General features: G+C 44.9%; 1 protein-coding gene across 2 annotated transcripts in view; it reads left to right on the top strand.

Moving 5' to 3' along the window:
* Window positions 1-2,196: 2,196 nt before the first annotated feature.
* The window catches only part of RGL1 (ral guanine nucleotide dissociation stimulator like 1), a 138,263-nt gene continuing 123,162 nt past the window's right edge, over window positions 2,197-17,297 (top strand). Inside the window, exons 1-2 of one of the 2 annotated variants that reach the window (XM_040263817.1) lie at window positions 2,197-2,584; window positions 3,549-3,659. In XM_040263817.1, the coding sequence (XP_040119751.1) occupies window positions 2,558-2,584; window positions 3,549-3,659 (138 nt within the window). In that variant the 5' untranslated portion in view covers window positions 2,197-2,557. The remainder of the gene's footprint in view (window positions 2,585-3,548; window positions 3,660-17,297) is intronic. The other variant, XM_040263818.1, reaches the window with a different exon arrangement.

Raw genomic sequence — 17,297 nt, 5'->3', positions numbered from 1 at the left:
CTTACTGATTTATCCTCCCCAGATACTGATTAGGAGTATTTTAACCCAAAAAGTATGTAATAAGGTAATACTGGCTGAGCTGCCTGCAGGTGGAATATTTTAAAATAAATATTTAAATATTGTAAACTGCAACACTTGGTTGTTCTGTCTAGCAGAAAACCAGCCTTTTTTGGAGGAATAACATTTGGACAAAATCATGTACATTATTGGGTCTAAATACAAGTAGTGATTCTTGGAAAATCTCTCTGAAATTGTTAGTGAGAAGACATTTTAGATTTCCGCACTCACTGTTCAGTGAGTCTGGGAAAATGCAGTTTGGGAGGCAGTGCGATAATAATAAGGGAATGGAGCTTTTTTGATCATGCCCTAGGTGAGTTGTGTACATATTCCACTTAATCCTTTTTCAGACTCTATGAGGTAGATGTTCGTTCCATTTTGTTATTGTTCTGGTTTAGTCGCTAAGTCGTGTCCAACTCTTTTGTGACCCCATGGACTGTAGCCCACCAGGCTCCTCTGTCCATGACATTTCTCAGTAAGCATATTGGAGTGGGTTGCCATTTCCTCCTCCAGGGGATCTTCCCGACCCAGGGATCGAACCCATGTCTCCTGAGTCAGCAGGCGGATTCTTTACCAGAACCGTCAGGGAAGCCCTTGCCCCATTTTACAGATAAGGAAATGAAAGCCCAGGGAAGTAGCACCCAAGTTCACGCTTAATGTAAAACCAGGATTTGAAGCTGCATCTGCTGGAAGCCTCTTTTCCTCTTACTCATCAGGTAGCCTGCCAGGGAGTTGGTGGAGAGGAGGCTGATGAGATCTGAAACTTGACTGGACCCTTGTGAGTTATAAGCTGCCCTGTCCAAGAAGGCTTCCTGGGAAGGGCAACTTTGAAGAAACTTTTTAATATCCCTGAACTAGAAAAATGCAAGGGGTCATCTCCAAATTCACAGCCAAAAATCAGGTTAAAGTAGTTGTGAAATTAATCTGATGGGTTGTTTAATTGTCCCCAGGTGTATCTTGTGTTCTTCAGGATCACTGAACAGGGGTGCTCCTGGAATGGCTTAAGAGGCAGGTGGTAGGTCTTCCACACCATTTTCCTCTGGACACTGGGGACACTCTATGCTGGTGGTCATTGAAAGGTCAAGTTTACGTGCTTTCTAAAAATATAGATAATCAAAGCTTGATAAAAAGAGCATCCCTTCTGTCCAGTAGTTTGTGGTTGTTTGTGGGGAACTTTGCTGAGTGACTTCGAGAAGTTCTGAAGTGTCCAAAGATCTTTTTATTTTTCCTGGATGCACCCTCACTGTCATTTATTTTTGCTTTCCTGGGAACACCAGTACACTGAATTCTCTAGCTTTTCAGTTCATAATATATTTATTATTAACCAAAGCCCAGCCTTATGCCTTAGCATGGCAATTAGTGAGAAGCCTTTCTTTTAAAAAAATTTAAAGGCTATTAAATTCATTTAGGGGAGAACAGTATAAAAGACATGAGCTCTAAACTTTTTTTTTTTGCAATTGGCATGGAATTCTGTCATGTGCCAATGTTTGATTATATTATCATCTGGAATTTCGCTGTTGATTTACTTTCTGTTAGGACAAAACTCCCTCCGGCAGTGTCCTCCGAATGGCTCTCTCCTCGAGGTTATCATCCCACGGTGTCCCTACAGTACAGACAACTCAACCCATGGTGACGACTCACAAAGACTCACGGAACCTCCCGGGCCGCCGGTGGCCCAATTTCCACGCTGTCAGTCTCAGCAGAACTCTCTCCTGCTTTGCCCCTTTCCCTCCCACAGTGGCCAGTTACAGTTGATGAGCCTTAAACTATGGGGGGTAGAAAGACGTCCAGAGGCATTTCCTGTTGGTGGTGTGCTGATTCAGGACAAGCGCAACCCTGAGGCGTGGGTTTTGGAATACCCTCTGACCAATTCTCTCCTTTTTTTTTTTGTCCTTATGAAAAACTTCCTGGCTTCTAGTACTGCCATTCTCACTTGGGTCGCCCTTATTGAATCTAAATTCCATAGGTAACAAGCAGATAATAGACGTTTATCCGACCTCCTCCTCCCATCCCTTTTTGCACCGCTACCCCCTTTACTTCTTTGAGCGAAGGAAGGAAAAACCCGCTTAGATCCCCGATACCACACCCGGATCTTTTCGGGGCACCTGGTGGCCAATCAGGAAAACCTGATCCACTAGAAAGGGTGGCTGGCTGCCGATCTCATTCAGAGCTGGAGAAATCACGGCGTGCTAACTTTATCCGCGGGATTTCAGAAAGGGAGAGTGTGCTCCCGAGCACAAACAGGAAAGCCTGACATCACGGAGCGGCGGGGTGGCGTGGGGAGGAGTCTGCGGCGCCCTCGTTCGCCGGCTCGCTCGCCGCGCTCCCTTTGTGGCCGAGTCGCGCGCACCGGCGGCGGCGGGCGCGTGTCTGTGCTCCGTGCGCGGCGGCCGCGCGGGGCCGGGGCTTGGAGGCGCCGCGGTGGAGACGCGCGGGGATCGCGTTCGCCTGGGAGCGGGGCGCATCATGCCGCGTCCACACACCGGAGAGAAAACTGAGAATGAAATTGCTTTGGCAAGCTAAAATGGTAACGAGAACTCTTTGCCTTCTCCCGACGCTGCTCTGGTGGGGAATCTTCTCCCGCTTTCTCTGGGCGGGTTTTGGACTCCCTCGGAGTGAACGGAGCCATCCGATCCCAGACTTTGCAGCTCAGAGCTTTCTCCTTCGGCTTTCTCCGCCTTCCTCTTTGCGTGTCTTCTCCCTTTAAACCATACTTATTTTTCTCAGCAGTTGCCTTTGGTGTATCTGGGCTGATGTATGTCAGCAAAGGAAAACTTTTCAGGCAAGAGGTCTGTGAGTCTGGGTGAACCGCGGAGCGCCTCTGAGTCCCAGCGGCTCTTTAAACACAAACTTCAAGTTTAGGGAAACCCAGGGGGTCGCTGCACACAGCCGATGTGTTGCTTTTTTTCTGCACTTGCCAGGTTATTTGACGGAAATAAAAACTTTTCCCCTCCCGCTAACTTTCTGGGTTTCCAAACAATAAGAGGAGAAAAAAGACATGCGAAGCATTTCGTTCCAAAGGAGCGAGCACTCTTAGCATTTTAAACACTTATTTGCGGCAGAGTTTAAAATGCAGTTTGCTCCAAGAACGGAGCCACTTGTAAAGAGACAAACTTTTTCTGCCAGTGAATTCTTTTTCCTCTCATTTAAGGAGGAAAAGTGAACCAGGACTAAACTTCAGTTTCTTTAAGAAAGAAAAAAAGACTTTAAAAAGGTATTTAAGATAGTGAAGGAGTCTAGGATAAATAACTAAATGGAAAAGCCCTGGGCTCTTGATAGCATAGCAAAGGGCTGGAGGGCCAAGAAAATCTCGGTATTCCCTCTATCACAGTGTGTCTTATGTTGCTCTGATTGTAATATTTATTTTGAACAGCCCATCTTATGCCCTGAGTGCTGTTGTAAGCAGCAAAGTAGCTGGGATAGATTGGTTAGTGGAGAGGGAAAAAACAAACAAACAACTTTTTCTGTTTCTTTGTCCTGTCTCCTGGCAGAGCTCGATTCAGGACTGGGGTGAAGAGGTAGAGGAAGGAGCTGTTTACCATGTCACCCTCAAGAGAGTCCAGATTCAACAGGCTGCCAATAAAGGAGCGAGATGGCTCGGGGTGAGTAAAGCTGGGGAGACTGTGAGCCTTGGACTTGCAGGGCCTCTTGCTCTGTGAATATCATTATTATTTAGCAGAGGCAGGTTTTTTTTTTCCTCCATTTCTTCTCTTTTGGCCTTAAAAAGGAAACTGCCAATGACCAAGTGTTTGCACTAGCCATACCGGTCTGTTTTTGTACTTATTCTTTTCCGAAGCGTCTCCCTTAGGTTTGTCAATAATTCAGAACCTCTTAGAAACATCTTGAGGTATTTGGAAAGTAGAGTAGGGTGGAGTGGCAGAAAGTAACGTAGATTAACAGGACCAGCAGAAAGCACCGAGTCAGACAAGAGCCGTTTTGCCTGGCTGCCGTCCTTTTCTCTCCGTCTCCCCTGCTTTTGATCCTGACAGCCCTTCTCCCACTCGTGTTCCTTTACCAAGTGCCCAGAATGCTCAGGGGCGCTTATACTCCAAATCGGCCTCCTACGGGGGATGGCGCATTTCCCACGGTTACATCTTTACACGCTATGTAGTGTCCACCACTTTATGCGTCCCGTGCGTGGAGGGATGGGGCTTTGGAGAAACACTGCTTCCATAAACAACATCCCCCCGCCCCCCGCTGAGATTTTAAAGCATTGGGTGAGATCATGTGAGTTATTCATTATCTGCTAATGGATCTTTCAGCATATCCCAGCTAAAGGGGCTGTGGGAAGCCTGGGCAGACATCATCATGTGGAAGAACGAAGGAGTTCTTCATCTGGAGGTAGAAGGAATCCTCCGAGAGCCTTGAGAAAGAAGATAGCTGTAGGCGAACAGAGAGTGTGGTTTCCCCGGGCCTTATTCTGGCCATACTCAGGCCTCACAGCTGATGGGCTTGAGAACAGTGAAGATTATGCACCGGCATCCAATCTCTACTGGCTTTGGATTTCAGAAAATCCATTTTTTTTTTTTAAATTTGATCAACAGTCAAAGGTCAGGTGCGAAAGAGGACAGGAAACAAAACTGCCCAGGGCCTTAAGACCAGAGGCAGCATGTGACTTGTAATTCCTGGAGTTTAAGGCAGGATGGCCAGCAGCAATGATTTCCTCTTCCGTGAGTCTCCTGGGCTGCTGACACAGGCATTCATTGCTTTGGGCTTCCCCAGCTGCTTCAAGTCAGGCTGCGTATTTGGGGTTGAAGTACCACCCTCTAGGGCAGTCAGTTGTTAGGTGCATCTGCAGATATGGCCTAGAAAGGTAGGAGCTTTTCCTTTGAAAGCCTGAGGTCTTCACTTATTAAGCAAATACCTTACTCGGAATATGATTTTGGAATTAATTAGGTGCATCACCAGCAGACCTGATAGGAAAAACAGAACTAGAGTTCTGACAAGTCATCACTTTATTTTTGGTGGTTGGTTGCATGTATTGCATTTTATTTAAACGCGGTATTGATGTGGTTTGGCCCGAGTATTTCAAAATGATTCACAAGCTTCTGAAGCAGCTGCCTTCAAAAGGGTCATTACATTTTCTGATGCCAGGTTGTTCCTCTCTTTATAATGAGACTGATGTTGCTTGGATGACAGCTTTAGTTTTTGGCCAAACACAATAGCCGTGAATGAGTAAGTCACGGGAAAATGGACAGGTTAACTCTGTAGGTCCCAAACACAACGTGGTATGGTTCATTTAGATGTCCCCAGTTATTTGGTAATTCTCCCTGACCATTGTGCTCACGGGACTCCTCTTCTCTCTGCCCTCTCCGAGTCCTCACATTTATGCACAGTTCAGAGTTGGTTCATCCTGGATTTAGCAGTAGAGCTAAAATACCAAGAGGGAAATATGTGAAAAGATTGCTTCTAGTTGATGGAGGAATTTGTCCCCTCCTCCCATTTCAACAAAGTATGATTTGCTGTGATCACCCCTGGTGCTCAGGAACCAGTTCTAGGAACCCTCCCACCCCAATCCCCCTTGTTTTCTTGTCTTCGGTGTCCTGTTGGGAAGCACTGTTTTTGTCCTTGGAAATTCCAGACTTAATTAAATGTGACTCAACCAATTGAGCCATAGCAATTACAAAGCTTTTCTCTTTAGGCCTGTGCGTGGCTTCTCTATACTTGTTTTTCCAGTCACCCTTTCAGAACTCTTCAGAGCAACCAGTTTTATTTATTGACTTATTATTGACCTATAGCTGATGTGCACTCCGTTGTTAGTGGTCCCATATGCCACGTGATGATTTGACGTTTGCACACATTTATGAAATGATCACCATGATAATCCTAGTAAGCATTTGTCCCCATACAAAGTCACTGCGATGTTATCGACCGTATTCCTCACGTCAAAGCAACTGGGTTTATAGTGAACCAGAGATGGAGATGAGGTGAGCTCATGTCAAAATATGACTAGTGGTTCATGAGGAAAGGTGGAGGAAACTAAAGTCCCGAGAAGTTAAATCGCTTGCCAGGATCACACAGCTAGGAAGTGGTAGAGGCTGGATTTGAACCCAAATGTTTAGTTCCTTGCTACTGGGGGCTGCCCGGGACCTGAAGGCTGCTTCCATAGTAGTGGAAGACGGCATTGACTCAGGAGAGCAAGGATGCTTATCATATGCTTTCCCCCTACGTATTACCTGGTGCAAGACTCAAGACATACGGCTTTCTTTTCTTTATGCTTTGAGTGATAACTTGAGCTGCAAATTGAGATACTTGTTGTGAAGATGTGTTTCTTGTTGATAAGCTCTTCATCTTGGATGTGTAAAGTGTGGGGCACCAAAGATGTGCGCGCTTATGTAGCAGCACCTGAGGGTGGATGTGACGCTCATTACAGGTCTGTAAGGCTAATTAGGAAAGCCTAAGTGACTGAGTGGGCTTCCCAGGAATCTGCCTGCCAATGCAGGAGACGCGGGTTTGATCCCTAGTTCAGGAAGATCCCCTGGAGAAGGAAATGGCAGCCCACTCCAATATTCTTGGCTGCAAAATCCCATGTAGAGCCTGGCAGGCTACAGTCCACAGGATCCCTAAAGAGGCTACAGCCCATGGGGTCCCAAAAAGTCAGAGACGACTTAGCATCTGTACAACAACAAAGTGAGTATAATTTTTGTAGTTTCTAGTACTCTGATCACAGAACAGAATTAAGGTTCAGTTTGGGAAGAATAACAAAAAAATTACACATCCTTAGATGTGAAGTATCGTATAATCCAAAATGTTGAGGACATTCTTTGTTTTGTTTGTGAAATTTTGTGTTCAGTTGATCTTTTGAAGTAACACCCTCTGTCTTCAGTTGTAAGTATACAGTCAGCTATGGCCCAGGCTGGATTTACTGTATATGCAGCTGCAACTTTGCTCACTGACAGTGAAGTTATGCTGGGCAACTTTGAAAAACCAAATATTATTGAAATACTGACTCAATTTTCTCTTTACAATAACATCTTAGCCTGGGATAATTTTACCCAGCTATTACCCTCAAAGAAAAATGGTTCTGATTATGTCAGAGCATCATAAAATCTCAGGGCTGGAAGAGACATTAAAAATAATGTATCCAACTGTTCGATTAAGCTTGTAGAAGAATTTCCAGTAATTTTTGGAAGAGCAAATGGTGAAAAGTTGTTATTCTACTTTGGTCTCAGCGTCGTGGTCATACACTGACAATGAGATGTAGAAACAATTTAGGAAAATATCAGTATTCTCTGGAAGCAGGAAACGTCCCATTTTAGGAGGACTATTCAAATGGACAGAGGAAAAGGAACCCACTGTTAGGGGGAGGGCTTCAGTGTCCAGAGCCTATTTTGCTGTCTTCAGACTATGACAGACAGGCTCAGGATCCAGAGAAATCTGTCAAACTCAAGGTTATCTCAGAGTGGGGATATTTGTTTCACAGGCAGGATTGGAAGAGTGCGGCCACCTCTGCAAGGTCTGTGGGGAGTGGAATGGTCAGCAGACAGTCACATGGCTTTCTCGGTTCTGGGCTTCTGGAGCCCGTGTGGGGCCCCAGTGCCTCCCTGCCCTTCGTCCCATGTTTATGACACTGTCTCCCACAGAGGCCCTTGTTGGGTTGAATTGAAATATTTGATAGCTGGGAGGATGGTAAAGATAATGAAATGGGACAGGAGGAAACAGAATGACTTTAGAAATAAAAGGAACTAGAACTCTGTTCTGGTTCCTTGTGGGGCGTGTGAGTGCAGTGGGAAGGTAAGCACGAGTCAGTCTGGGTGGAGACGCTCACCCCAACTTGAGTCGACTGTTGGGACTGAGTCTGCCTGGTGTTTTCGTGGCCCTGCTGTCCATAGTGCCTTTAAATGGTGTACAGTTCTTTGAATTTTCAGCTCACTTCACTTCTGGGAAGCTTCTCTGATCTCCCTGGCCTGGAGGAGGTACCCCTTCTGCCTGTTCCAGAAGCATTCTTTATCTCTCTGTCATGTATTTACCTCCCTCTGCTGTAACTGTTTGTATTTCCCATTAGACTCTAAGCCCCGTGAAGTGGGAACTGTGACCATCTAGTTGACAGAAACTCAGTATTTGTTGAATGAATGGATCAAGCTTCATGCCTTCTGGGGAGGCAGATATTATCTTGATAAATGTGAAGGTATGGTTGCTTCTGACTTAAAACCAAATTAGCATGAAGATGTTAGCTTATAAAGAAGAAGGGTGCATGGGAGTGAGAAAAACTAATTAGCTATGATTATAGCTGTCTTACATCCTTTCTATAACAAAGCAGGGCCCAAACAAAGGTAGTGATTATTCATTTTAACAACAACAACAAAAAAAATCATGGCAGTGAATTAACTTGCCTTTAAAAGCCCAGAGGTCCAATTGTTTTGAGTGTTGAAGAAAGAAAGGCGATACGTAAGTTAGAAAGTGTTGGCAAATGTTACCATCACGTGTGGTCGTGTGGTTGGAGGGCTCAGGAGCAGGGTTTTAGGATTTTTAGGAGATAAGCCTTAGAGAGGCCCTCAGTTTATAGTTTGTCATCCTTGTTTTCATCTAGGAAAACAGGCCCTTGGGTTGCCTTATTCTGGTATATCAGAATGTTTAATTTAAGCTTTAGAAAGTAAATTCCAAAATTCAGCAACCATCTGTAAAAGAACCAACTGGTATTTTTCATTTTGACCATGGGAACATGTTTCTAAAATAATCCAATATTATGGCATGTGGCCTCCACCCATCAAGAAGATATGGTAAATTTCAGTTGCCTGAGCTATTGTTGTTACCTTGAGTCCTTTCACTACTTTCAGAATCTTCTGGGGTCTGTGTAAGGAATATTTAGCACGTAAGCCAAGAATATCCATTTCAGTTCAGCAATTCTGGGGACACTCAGTCAAGTTCAAGATACATGTCTGTCCCCAGCAAATACATAACAGTGTAATCATGAGGCCCATTAACTCCTTGTGCTTACAGTATACATGTGGGCTCACTTGTGTCCGACTCTTTGTGACCCCTTGGACCATAGCCCGCCAGGCTCCTCTGTGCATAGGATTATCCTGGTAAGAATACTGGAGTGGGTTGCCATTTCCTCCTCCAGAGGATCTTCCTGACCCAGGGTTGAACCTGTGTCTCCTCCATCTGCTGTATTGGCAGGCAGATTCTTGACCACTGCGCCACCTAGGAAGCCCCATAGTATATATGCTGTTAAGTTAATATTATACATGTATTTCATTCTTATTTCTGTCAAATTTTAAAGAAAAATTTCCTGAGGTTTTAAATTTAGCATGGAAAGAAGAGCAGTAAAGTCAGTACCCCGCCTTTCCCCTTTAGCTCTTAGCTTGGATTTTCCGCTGCCCCATCCCACTTACTTTGGTTTCCTTTGTCTACGGCATGCATATCCTTGTATGTATCTCCTTTCTCCATAATCAGAATCCTGTAGTGACTGACCTCTACACATTTTGCACTAAAATATGCAGTAATAGGCTAAAATACGTAAAATGTTTAAATTTCTCCCCAAGTAGACATTTTACAGGAAAGAAAAAAAAAAGATGTCTGTGAACGGAGCAAGGCAAATACTGGTGAAATGGGGGAAGATAGGGAGTAGCTTTGTTTCATGAGAGACACTCAGCAGGCTCGTGTGTGGGTTGCTGATGAGCATGGCTGTCCCCACAGAGTTGATGTGAAATCTGGAGTCTGGGCAGTTTCTGGGTTGTTTGCTAGTGAAACACCCACTGTGAACTCCCTCACTGCTGTTGCCGCTGTGCGATTCTATCATCTGCATTGGAGTCTGCTAACCTCCCCTTTCATAGGATTCATTGATTCACCAACAGCCTACTTTATGCCAGACACCATATTAAACCTTGGGAATCCAAAGTGATACAAAACACATCCCTTATTTTTCAAGAGATTTCAGGTAGTAGGGGAGACAGAAACGTAAGCTAACTACCATGTATTGTGGTCAGTGTGACCAGTGCTGTGTGAGACATCTGCATTGGGTGTTAGGGGAGCCGAGAAGGGTGGTGTGTATATCAGGTGGGTGTGGGCACTCCTAGAAGGCTGCACGGAAGAAGGGCCCTTTTGTGGTGAGTTGATAGATGATAAGGAGTTAGGTGAGGATGTGGGGGGCACTGGAGGCAGGAATTCCAGCCGGAGAACACAGTGTGGGAGAAAGTGTGGGGGCCAGAGATGAGAGCCCCTTGTGAGGCTCACCCTGGGGAAGAGGGAGGGGTGCCTGGCTGGGCAGTGATGGGAAAGGACCCCAGAGAGCAGGGCTGGAGCCAGGTCTGTGCTGAGCTGTGGAATTTGCTTGGTCCTGAGCACTGGGTTGTCATCATTGAAGGGCTTTCGGCAGAGTGGCTGGGTCAGATTTACATTTTAGAGAGATGACTGACAGCTGAGGGGTGGATGCCAGGGGAAGGAGCTGGACCAGGGAAGGAGGCTGAGGTCATGAACTGAGGAAAAAGCTAAGGACCTGGGTGAAACAGGGGCAGTGGAGCAAAGAGGGCGGGGAGTGTGGGGAGGACTGATGTTGAAGCTGGAACTCCAATACTTTGGCCACCTGGTGCGAAGAGCTGACTCATTTGAAAAGACCCTGATGCTGCGAAAGATTGAAGGCAGGAGGAGAAGGGGACGACAGAGGATGAGATGGTTAGATGGCATCACCGACTCAATGGACATGAGTTTTTGAGTAAACTCTGGAAGTTTTTGATGGACCGGGAGGCCTGGCGTGCTGCGGTCCACGGGGTTGCAAAGAGTTGGACACGACTGAGCGACTGAACTGAACTGCAGTGTAGGGAGAGTGGTGGGAGTACAGGCTGACGAGGGGAGGCCTGGCAGGCGTGGATCTTAGCCACCTGGGGTTCAGAGAGCAGGTCAGAAGCCTTCTGGCTTTCTAGGGTCAGCGGCACCCTCTTCTCATTGGACGAAATGTCCTGGGGACTTCAAGGCAGGCTTGCTCCATGTAAACACTAGCCAATGTCCTGTCGGCGCGCCCCAAAGACCAGACCCAGGCGTGCCTGCTGTGTCCCGTCCAGAGACGCAGTCTCGGATCTGGCTTATGAACGGGGGCAGCAGGCACTGCTTGTTTCTCAGGTTCCAGAGTTCTTTGAAGAGCTTGTGGTTTCTGTGTGTTTCTTTCTTTTTTTTTTTTCCCCTCCTTCTAAAGTCTTCTGTTTCCTTACAAACTAAACAGATTGAATCTGTAGGCCACAGAGAGAGAATAAATATGGAACCCACAGGACTATGATTACAGAGTTGTATTTTAGACAACGGCAGTTAAAGTTATAATTGTGTTGTTAGAGACACAAGAAATTTTATGGTTAGGTGTTCTGGTCTCCTTCTTTCTCCCTGGTCGATGTCTTTAAACTCTTTCTATTTATTCTGGCTGTTGGCATGACCACTCTCAGAGGCTCAGTCTGATTGCTGACTCTACTCATACAAAAGAAGAAATTTGGTAAGATCTAATGCTTCCTTTTGGGGCTTCCCTGGTGGCTCTCACTGTAAAGAATCTGCCTGTAATGCAGGCGACCCGGGTTTGATCCCTGGGTAAGAAAGATCCCCTGGTGAAGGGAATGGCAACCCACTCCAGTATTCTTGCCTAGGAAATCCCATGTTCAGAGGAGCCTGATGGGCTACAGTCCATGGGGTCACAGAAGAGCTGGACATGACTGAGCGACTAAACAGTGCTTCCTTAGTTTGCTACCTACCACAGTCCCAATCTTTCTCTTATATGCACACACAGACACGCACACCCCGTAAATTGAAATGTCTTTTGGTGTTGTATTTTTTTAGGATTTGGTGCATCTTTCTAATGTCATTTCATGACCTCCTCTGTATAACTGATCAAAGCCTAATTTTGTCCTCTTTGGCTTGGTTTCTCTTGTGTCAATATTGGGATCGGTTAAGTTTCTTCTATTTAGGAACTGTCTTCAGTTTAAAAAGGGTATAAATGAGGAAGCAATAAAGGTAGGAAAAGATTACATTAGGTGGAAGACACCTCCTTGGATGAAATCCCGTTAGTTTTGTGCAGAGAGAGAGAGAGGCGTGTCTTCTACTGCTGATCCTTTGGGCTTAGCATTGTGGAAATACCTGCGCCTTTTCACCGATGTGGCTGTGTCCTGTGTTTCGATGAACGGGGTTCCTGCGTGGCTTGGTTCCTCAGAGCCATCTTTATGTCATGCTGTGTGCGACTGACTTCTGAGGATAATGATGGTGGTGGTTGGGAGTGGGCTGGTGTGTTGTTGGTGGCTCTGTATTTCCTTCCACCCTCACAGAATCATTACCCTACATTTTCTAGAGTTTAATTGCTTGTACCATCTGTGGTCCATTCATTTGAATTCATTTCCACACAGTTAATCTCATCCCATGTTCACTCCTCCAGACAGTCTTTGTTTGTTTGCTCTTTTCAGCAAGGAATTGAGCGATTTAACTTTTCTCCCTTTGTTTCATTTCCTGCTGATTTTAATACCCATCTTCATCTTTTATAAAAGCAAAGCCAAGGCTGGGTCTTTCCAGCTTCATCGTTCTAAAGACAATTTGAAGGCCACAGACAAACTATTTCTGCTAAAAGTAGAATGTCTTTGGTCAGTAAAGCCATCAGCTGAGGCTCTTGGCAACTCTCTTGGTAGCAACTGTTCTTTAGTCAGATGCTGTTCTCCTGCCCGTGACTTCTGTCACTGCTGGTGACAGAGCTGGAAATCTGTGGATGATTTCTAACAAAAGTGCATGTAATGGATGTAGGTAAAAACAATCGAAACTAGACTTGACATTGTCTGAAAATGAAATGCTTCATAGTCCTGGCTCTTCTAATTAAAGTTGCAATCCTTGAAATTCTTTATGGAGATAACGGATCCTCCCAAATAGAAAATTCAGGAAATCGGAAGCATTTGGTTAGTTTGTGAAGCATAGGAAAACATTTGCTATCTTCTATCCAAATATTGACTCCTCCTAATGACACAACACAGTGAGCCTATCTGTTTTATACACGACTTAACCAGGAATGAACAGGGCCCAGAGCCATCAGGTCCTGGCTGGGGAATCAGTTCGGGGTTCTTTCACCCTGGCTTGGAGCCTTTGCAGGAGACGGCACCTCCTACTTGCTCTTTCTTTTCAGGGATTTTTTTTTTTTTTTCCAGCAGGAGTGCCAGTTGAGGGAGGTAACTCATGCCCTGGTCATGAGTCTGTGCTTTGGAGCCAGACAGACTTGAATCCAGAGCTGGCCTCTTCCTGTGTGTGGCAATGTGAGCTTGAGCTCTGAAGTTACTTCTCTCAGCCCAAGTTCTTCGCCTGGAAAGGGAGGAAATTAGCAGTCCCCTCTGGACAGAATTACTGTGAGGAGGGAGTTGTGTAGGTAAGGTGCTTGGCACTGAGCCGAGGATATGGTCTACCCTTCCTCACTGAGCAGTGGGGCTCCCATGAGGACCCCACTGTCTGGGAGCCCTTTTGAAAACCCCACCATGGAACCGTGTAGAGGTGTGGATCCCCCTGATGCTTGCTGTTGTATAGAAATCAGACCGCTTGACTGAGACACGGTCTTAGAGACGCTCTGTGTCCCTGACATCCCTTTCTCATTTTGCACATCTGGGAGGAAGGGCTGTGGCAGGGTTTAGTAATCCTTGTTTATTAGAAGTCGTATGCATCATTGTGTTTTCTCTGCCTGGCTGCCTGTACGGTGAAAGGCGATTATGGCCTGGGCTCCAGTATTTCACATTTCAGATTCCTTCAGTTTTCCTCTGTAGTTAATTTGTCAGTATTCTGATTATTTTATGCTTTAAAAATATTTTATGACTTAACAATGGGCTATATTCTGTCTTCTGCATTTGCTATTTCTGCCTAAAAGATGGGAAGGTAGGAAACTTTTTTTTTTTTTTAATTGCTGGGTAAACATGCTAATCATTCTTCATTGGACATAAAGTGGAATGTGAGTAAGTTGTGCTTGCACAAATTAGAATAAAGACTAAATTTCTCATTGGGCCACATGTTGTGAAGTTAGCTAATGCAGTACTGGAGCCCCAGACTGGGGATGAACTAAATTTCTCCTGAGGTTGTGACTTTTAGAATGTCACATGACCATATAAATCATCACTTTCCTGATCTGTGAAATGGAAATAGTCCTTCTGCCCTTGGGTTTTGTATATGAGTTAATGTATATATGCTAAGTTAATGTATGAGTTAATGAGTTAATATATGCTAAGTCACTTCAGTTGTGTCTGACTCTTTATGACCCTGCGGACTATAGCCTGCCAGGCTCCTCTGTCCATGGAATTCTCCAGGCAAGAATACAGGAGTGGGTTGCCATGCCCTCTTCCAGAGGGTCTTCCCAACCGAGGAACTGCACCTACATCTCTTATGCCTCCTGCATTGGTGGGCGGGTTCTTTACCACTGGTGCCACTTGGGAAGCCCAATGTGTATAAAAGTACTTTTGAATATGTAAATGATTATACAAATACAAGGATATTCTTATTGTTACCTCAGGCTGTTTATCTGTTTTCCTCTCTTCATCACCTAAATGCTTAACAGGCGTATGCTCTGTTGCCTTTCTTCCCTCATCCCAGAGGGAATCTTTTCTACATTTCTTTCCTCCCATTTGCTAATAACCTAGTGATATATTTATGTTTAGCAAGTAGTAGTGTTTTCTCTCCCACAACCATTGTTACTGCTGGTACTGGTATTCTAGGTGCTTTGAAAGTGCAGACAAGGCGTCTCTCAATAGATTGGACGTGGAAACAAATACCCCAGACTCACAAGATTCTGGACAAATGCAATAAATATCCTGCACATGAAAACCTACTTTCTCTTTCTTTTCTTATTTTCTCTCTAGTAGGATTTTGTTTGTTTTGAGGTCGTGGCTGTTGCTTTTCTCTCTCTCTCTCTCTCTGGGATACTTTTAATTTGTTGCAGAGAAGGACAGTAAAGTTAATACACCAAGGAATGGAAAGTGCTTCCCGCCTTTCAGAGCTGCTGGAAAGTCAACGCTTGCTTTGAGGCCAAATCCTGATATGGGACTTGAACTCATGACCTAATAATGCCAGAGGCGAAATGTTGCCAACCAGCCCACACAGACTCTCATAAGATGCGGACATTTAAAATACTTCCTTTGAGTAGTCTGGTTGTTGCCTTCTGGGTTCTCGTCTCTCTTTTAGCCTTTTCTTGCGGCATTCCTGGCTTCCCTGTTAGGAATACAATTTTAGTTTTTAGATCTATTTTTTTTTCTGTCTTTCCATTTGCTTTTGACAGTCTCTTCCTTCTTGCTTTCCATTTCTCCTGGGTGAGTTCCTTGTTTTGTTCCTGTACCTTCCTGTCCTTCCTCTGGACTAAAAATAGTCTCCAAGGTCCCTGGCTTGTTGCCCACAAACTTGACCTTCCTGCTATTCATCTAGGGTCCCCTGTGAGTATCTTAAGATCCTTTACTATGCTCTCAAGATAATCAGACTCCTGCATCCATTCTCTGTTGTTTACGCCTCTTCTCAGCTGACTTATGGGGCTAACTGACCCTTGTCCCCAGGGCTGTAATTGAAAACTAAATCTCTTGTACAAAGATGCTGAATAAGCGATTTGCTCACGTTAAAGTGTTACTGACAGACACTGAATTCTCTCTGCATGTGCTGACTCTGTGGGTGGTACAGAAGGAGAAGGCATCTCACACAGTGATTCGAGGTGCTTGTGTAACATCCGTCTCTGTGGAGCAGTGGTGTCACGACCAGCTGAGCCCAGGAACCAACGTTTTCATCCATCATGCTGCTTCTGGATACCCCAGGGGGACCTGCTGCCACTTGACTCCCACAGAAGTGTTTTTCAGGGAGCTAAAGCTGGTTAAAGCGTTTCTTCGTGAACATTCTTTGGTCAGAATTGAAGGATTATGATATTCTTTACAAAGAGTGACTTTCTGTCCAGTGTTGACCTAGACAATCCACAAATGAGTGTGTCTGCTCTAGGGATAAAGGCTTGTAAAACTTTAGATGACTGGGCTGAAAAGTGCTGATCGTGGCAGCTCCGATCTCAGCACCCAGCCCTAACCTGAACTCCCTGTTTTGCTAAGAGTTACAGCAGCAGGGTGCATGATACTTTTCTGTGTGGCAGATGAAGGCTTAAAAGGTTTCTTTCCATGTCTGTCCCTCCAACTCCCTACGTGGGTTATGTCACCATGAGAAGAACTGACCCTACTTTTTGTTGAGAGTACAGAGCTGTAGATTTCATCACCTGTGGTGGGGTCCACGCTTATATGCAGTGCTGTCTTCCTCCTGACCCTGCTGATGCCACTATGTCAGCCTGCAGTGCTTTTCTGTTCAGAGTGACCAATAAACGACTTATCTTTCAAGTCCCAGCTCAAATGCCATCTGTACTCTTCTGCTTTCTCCCTCTTCTGAAATAATTATCCTTCTATCTGGGTCTTTTTAGCACTTTACCAAAAGCTCAATTACAGCACTTATCACACTGTATCCTTTTTTTTTTTTTTCAAATGTTTTTCTTTACCCTGGTCATTTGAGTACCTCAAGGGCAGAGAGTGGGACCATATTTAATTTTTTTTTCATATTTAATTAATCATCATATTCCCATCACAGGGAACCATGTCCACACCACCGTCAGTACCACTTAGTAAGCATCTTATAAGTCGTTTGACCTAAACTCTAATAAAACATGTGTCTTCGTGATCTTTTTTTTGGCCATTTGATAAGGATGTAAATCTCATTCTTTGAATCGAAAAGGAAAATATTGAATAGGTAAGCTAGATCTGACTTATATGTTATACTTCAATGAATGACACAAGAAAAAGAACAATGCTGATTTTGTCTTATTTTTGTCACCATTGCTGCTTCTACATATTTCATGGTCTTATGAAATTGATTGAACTATTATGGAGAACTCTAGAGGTAGAATGACATGGTGTTTAAAGTCAACCCATAAGGGCTTCCCTGGTAGCTCAGATGGTAAAGAAACTGCCTGCAATGCAGGAGACCTGGGTTTGATCCCTGGGTTGGGAAGATCCCCTGGAGAAAGGAATGACTATCCACTCCATTGTTCTTGCCTGGAGAATTCCATGGACAAAGGAGCCTAGTGGGCTACAGTCCATAGAGTTGCAGGGAGTTGGACATGACTGAGTGACTGAACACACACACAGACACACACACAGACACAGACACACACAGACACAGACACACACACAGACACAGACACACACAGACACAGACACACACAGACAAAGACACAGACACACACACAGACACACACACACACACAGACACAGACACACACACACAGACACACACACACACAC

This window comes from Oryx dammah, unplaced genomic scaffold, assembly GCF_014754425.2.
Source record: "Oryx dammah isolate SB20612 unplaced genomic scaffold, SCBI_Odam_1.1 HiC_scaffold_21, whole genome shotgun sequence".
Classification (NCBI taxonomy): domain Eukaryota; kingdom Metazoa; phylum Chordata; class Mammalia; order Artiodactyla; family Bovidae; genus Oryx; species Oryx dammah.
The sequence above is the reverse complement of the archived record's forward strand: the minus strand, read 5'-3'. Positions and strand labels throughout refer to the sequence as shown.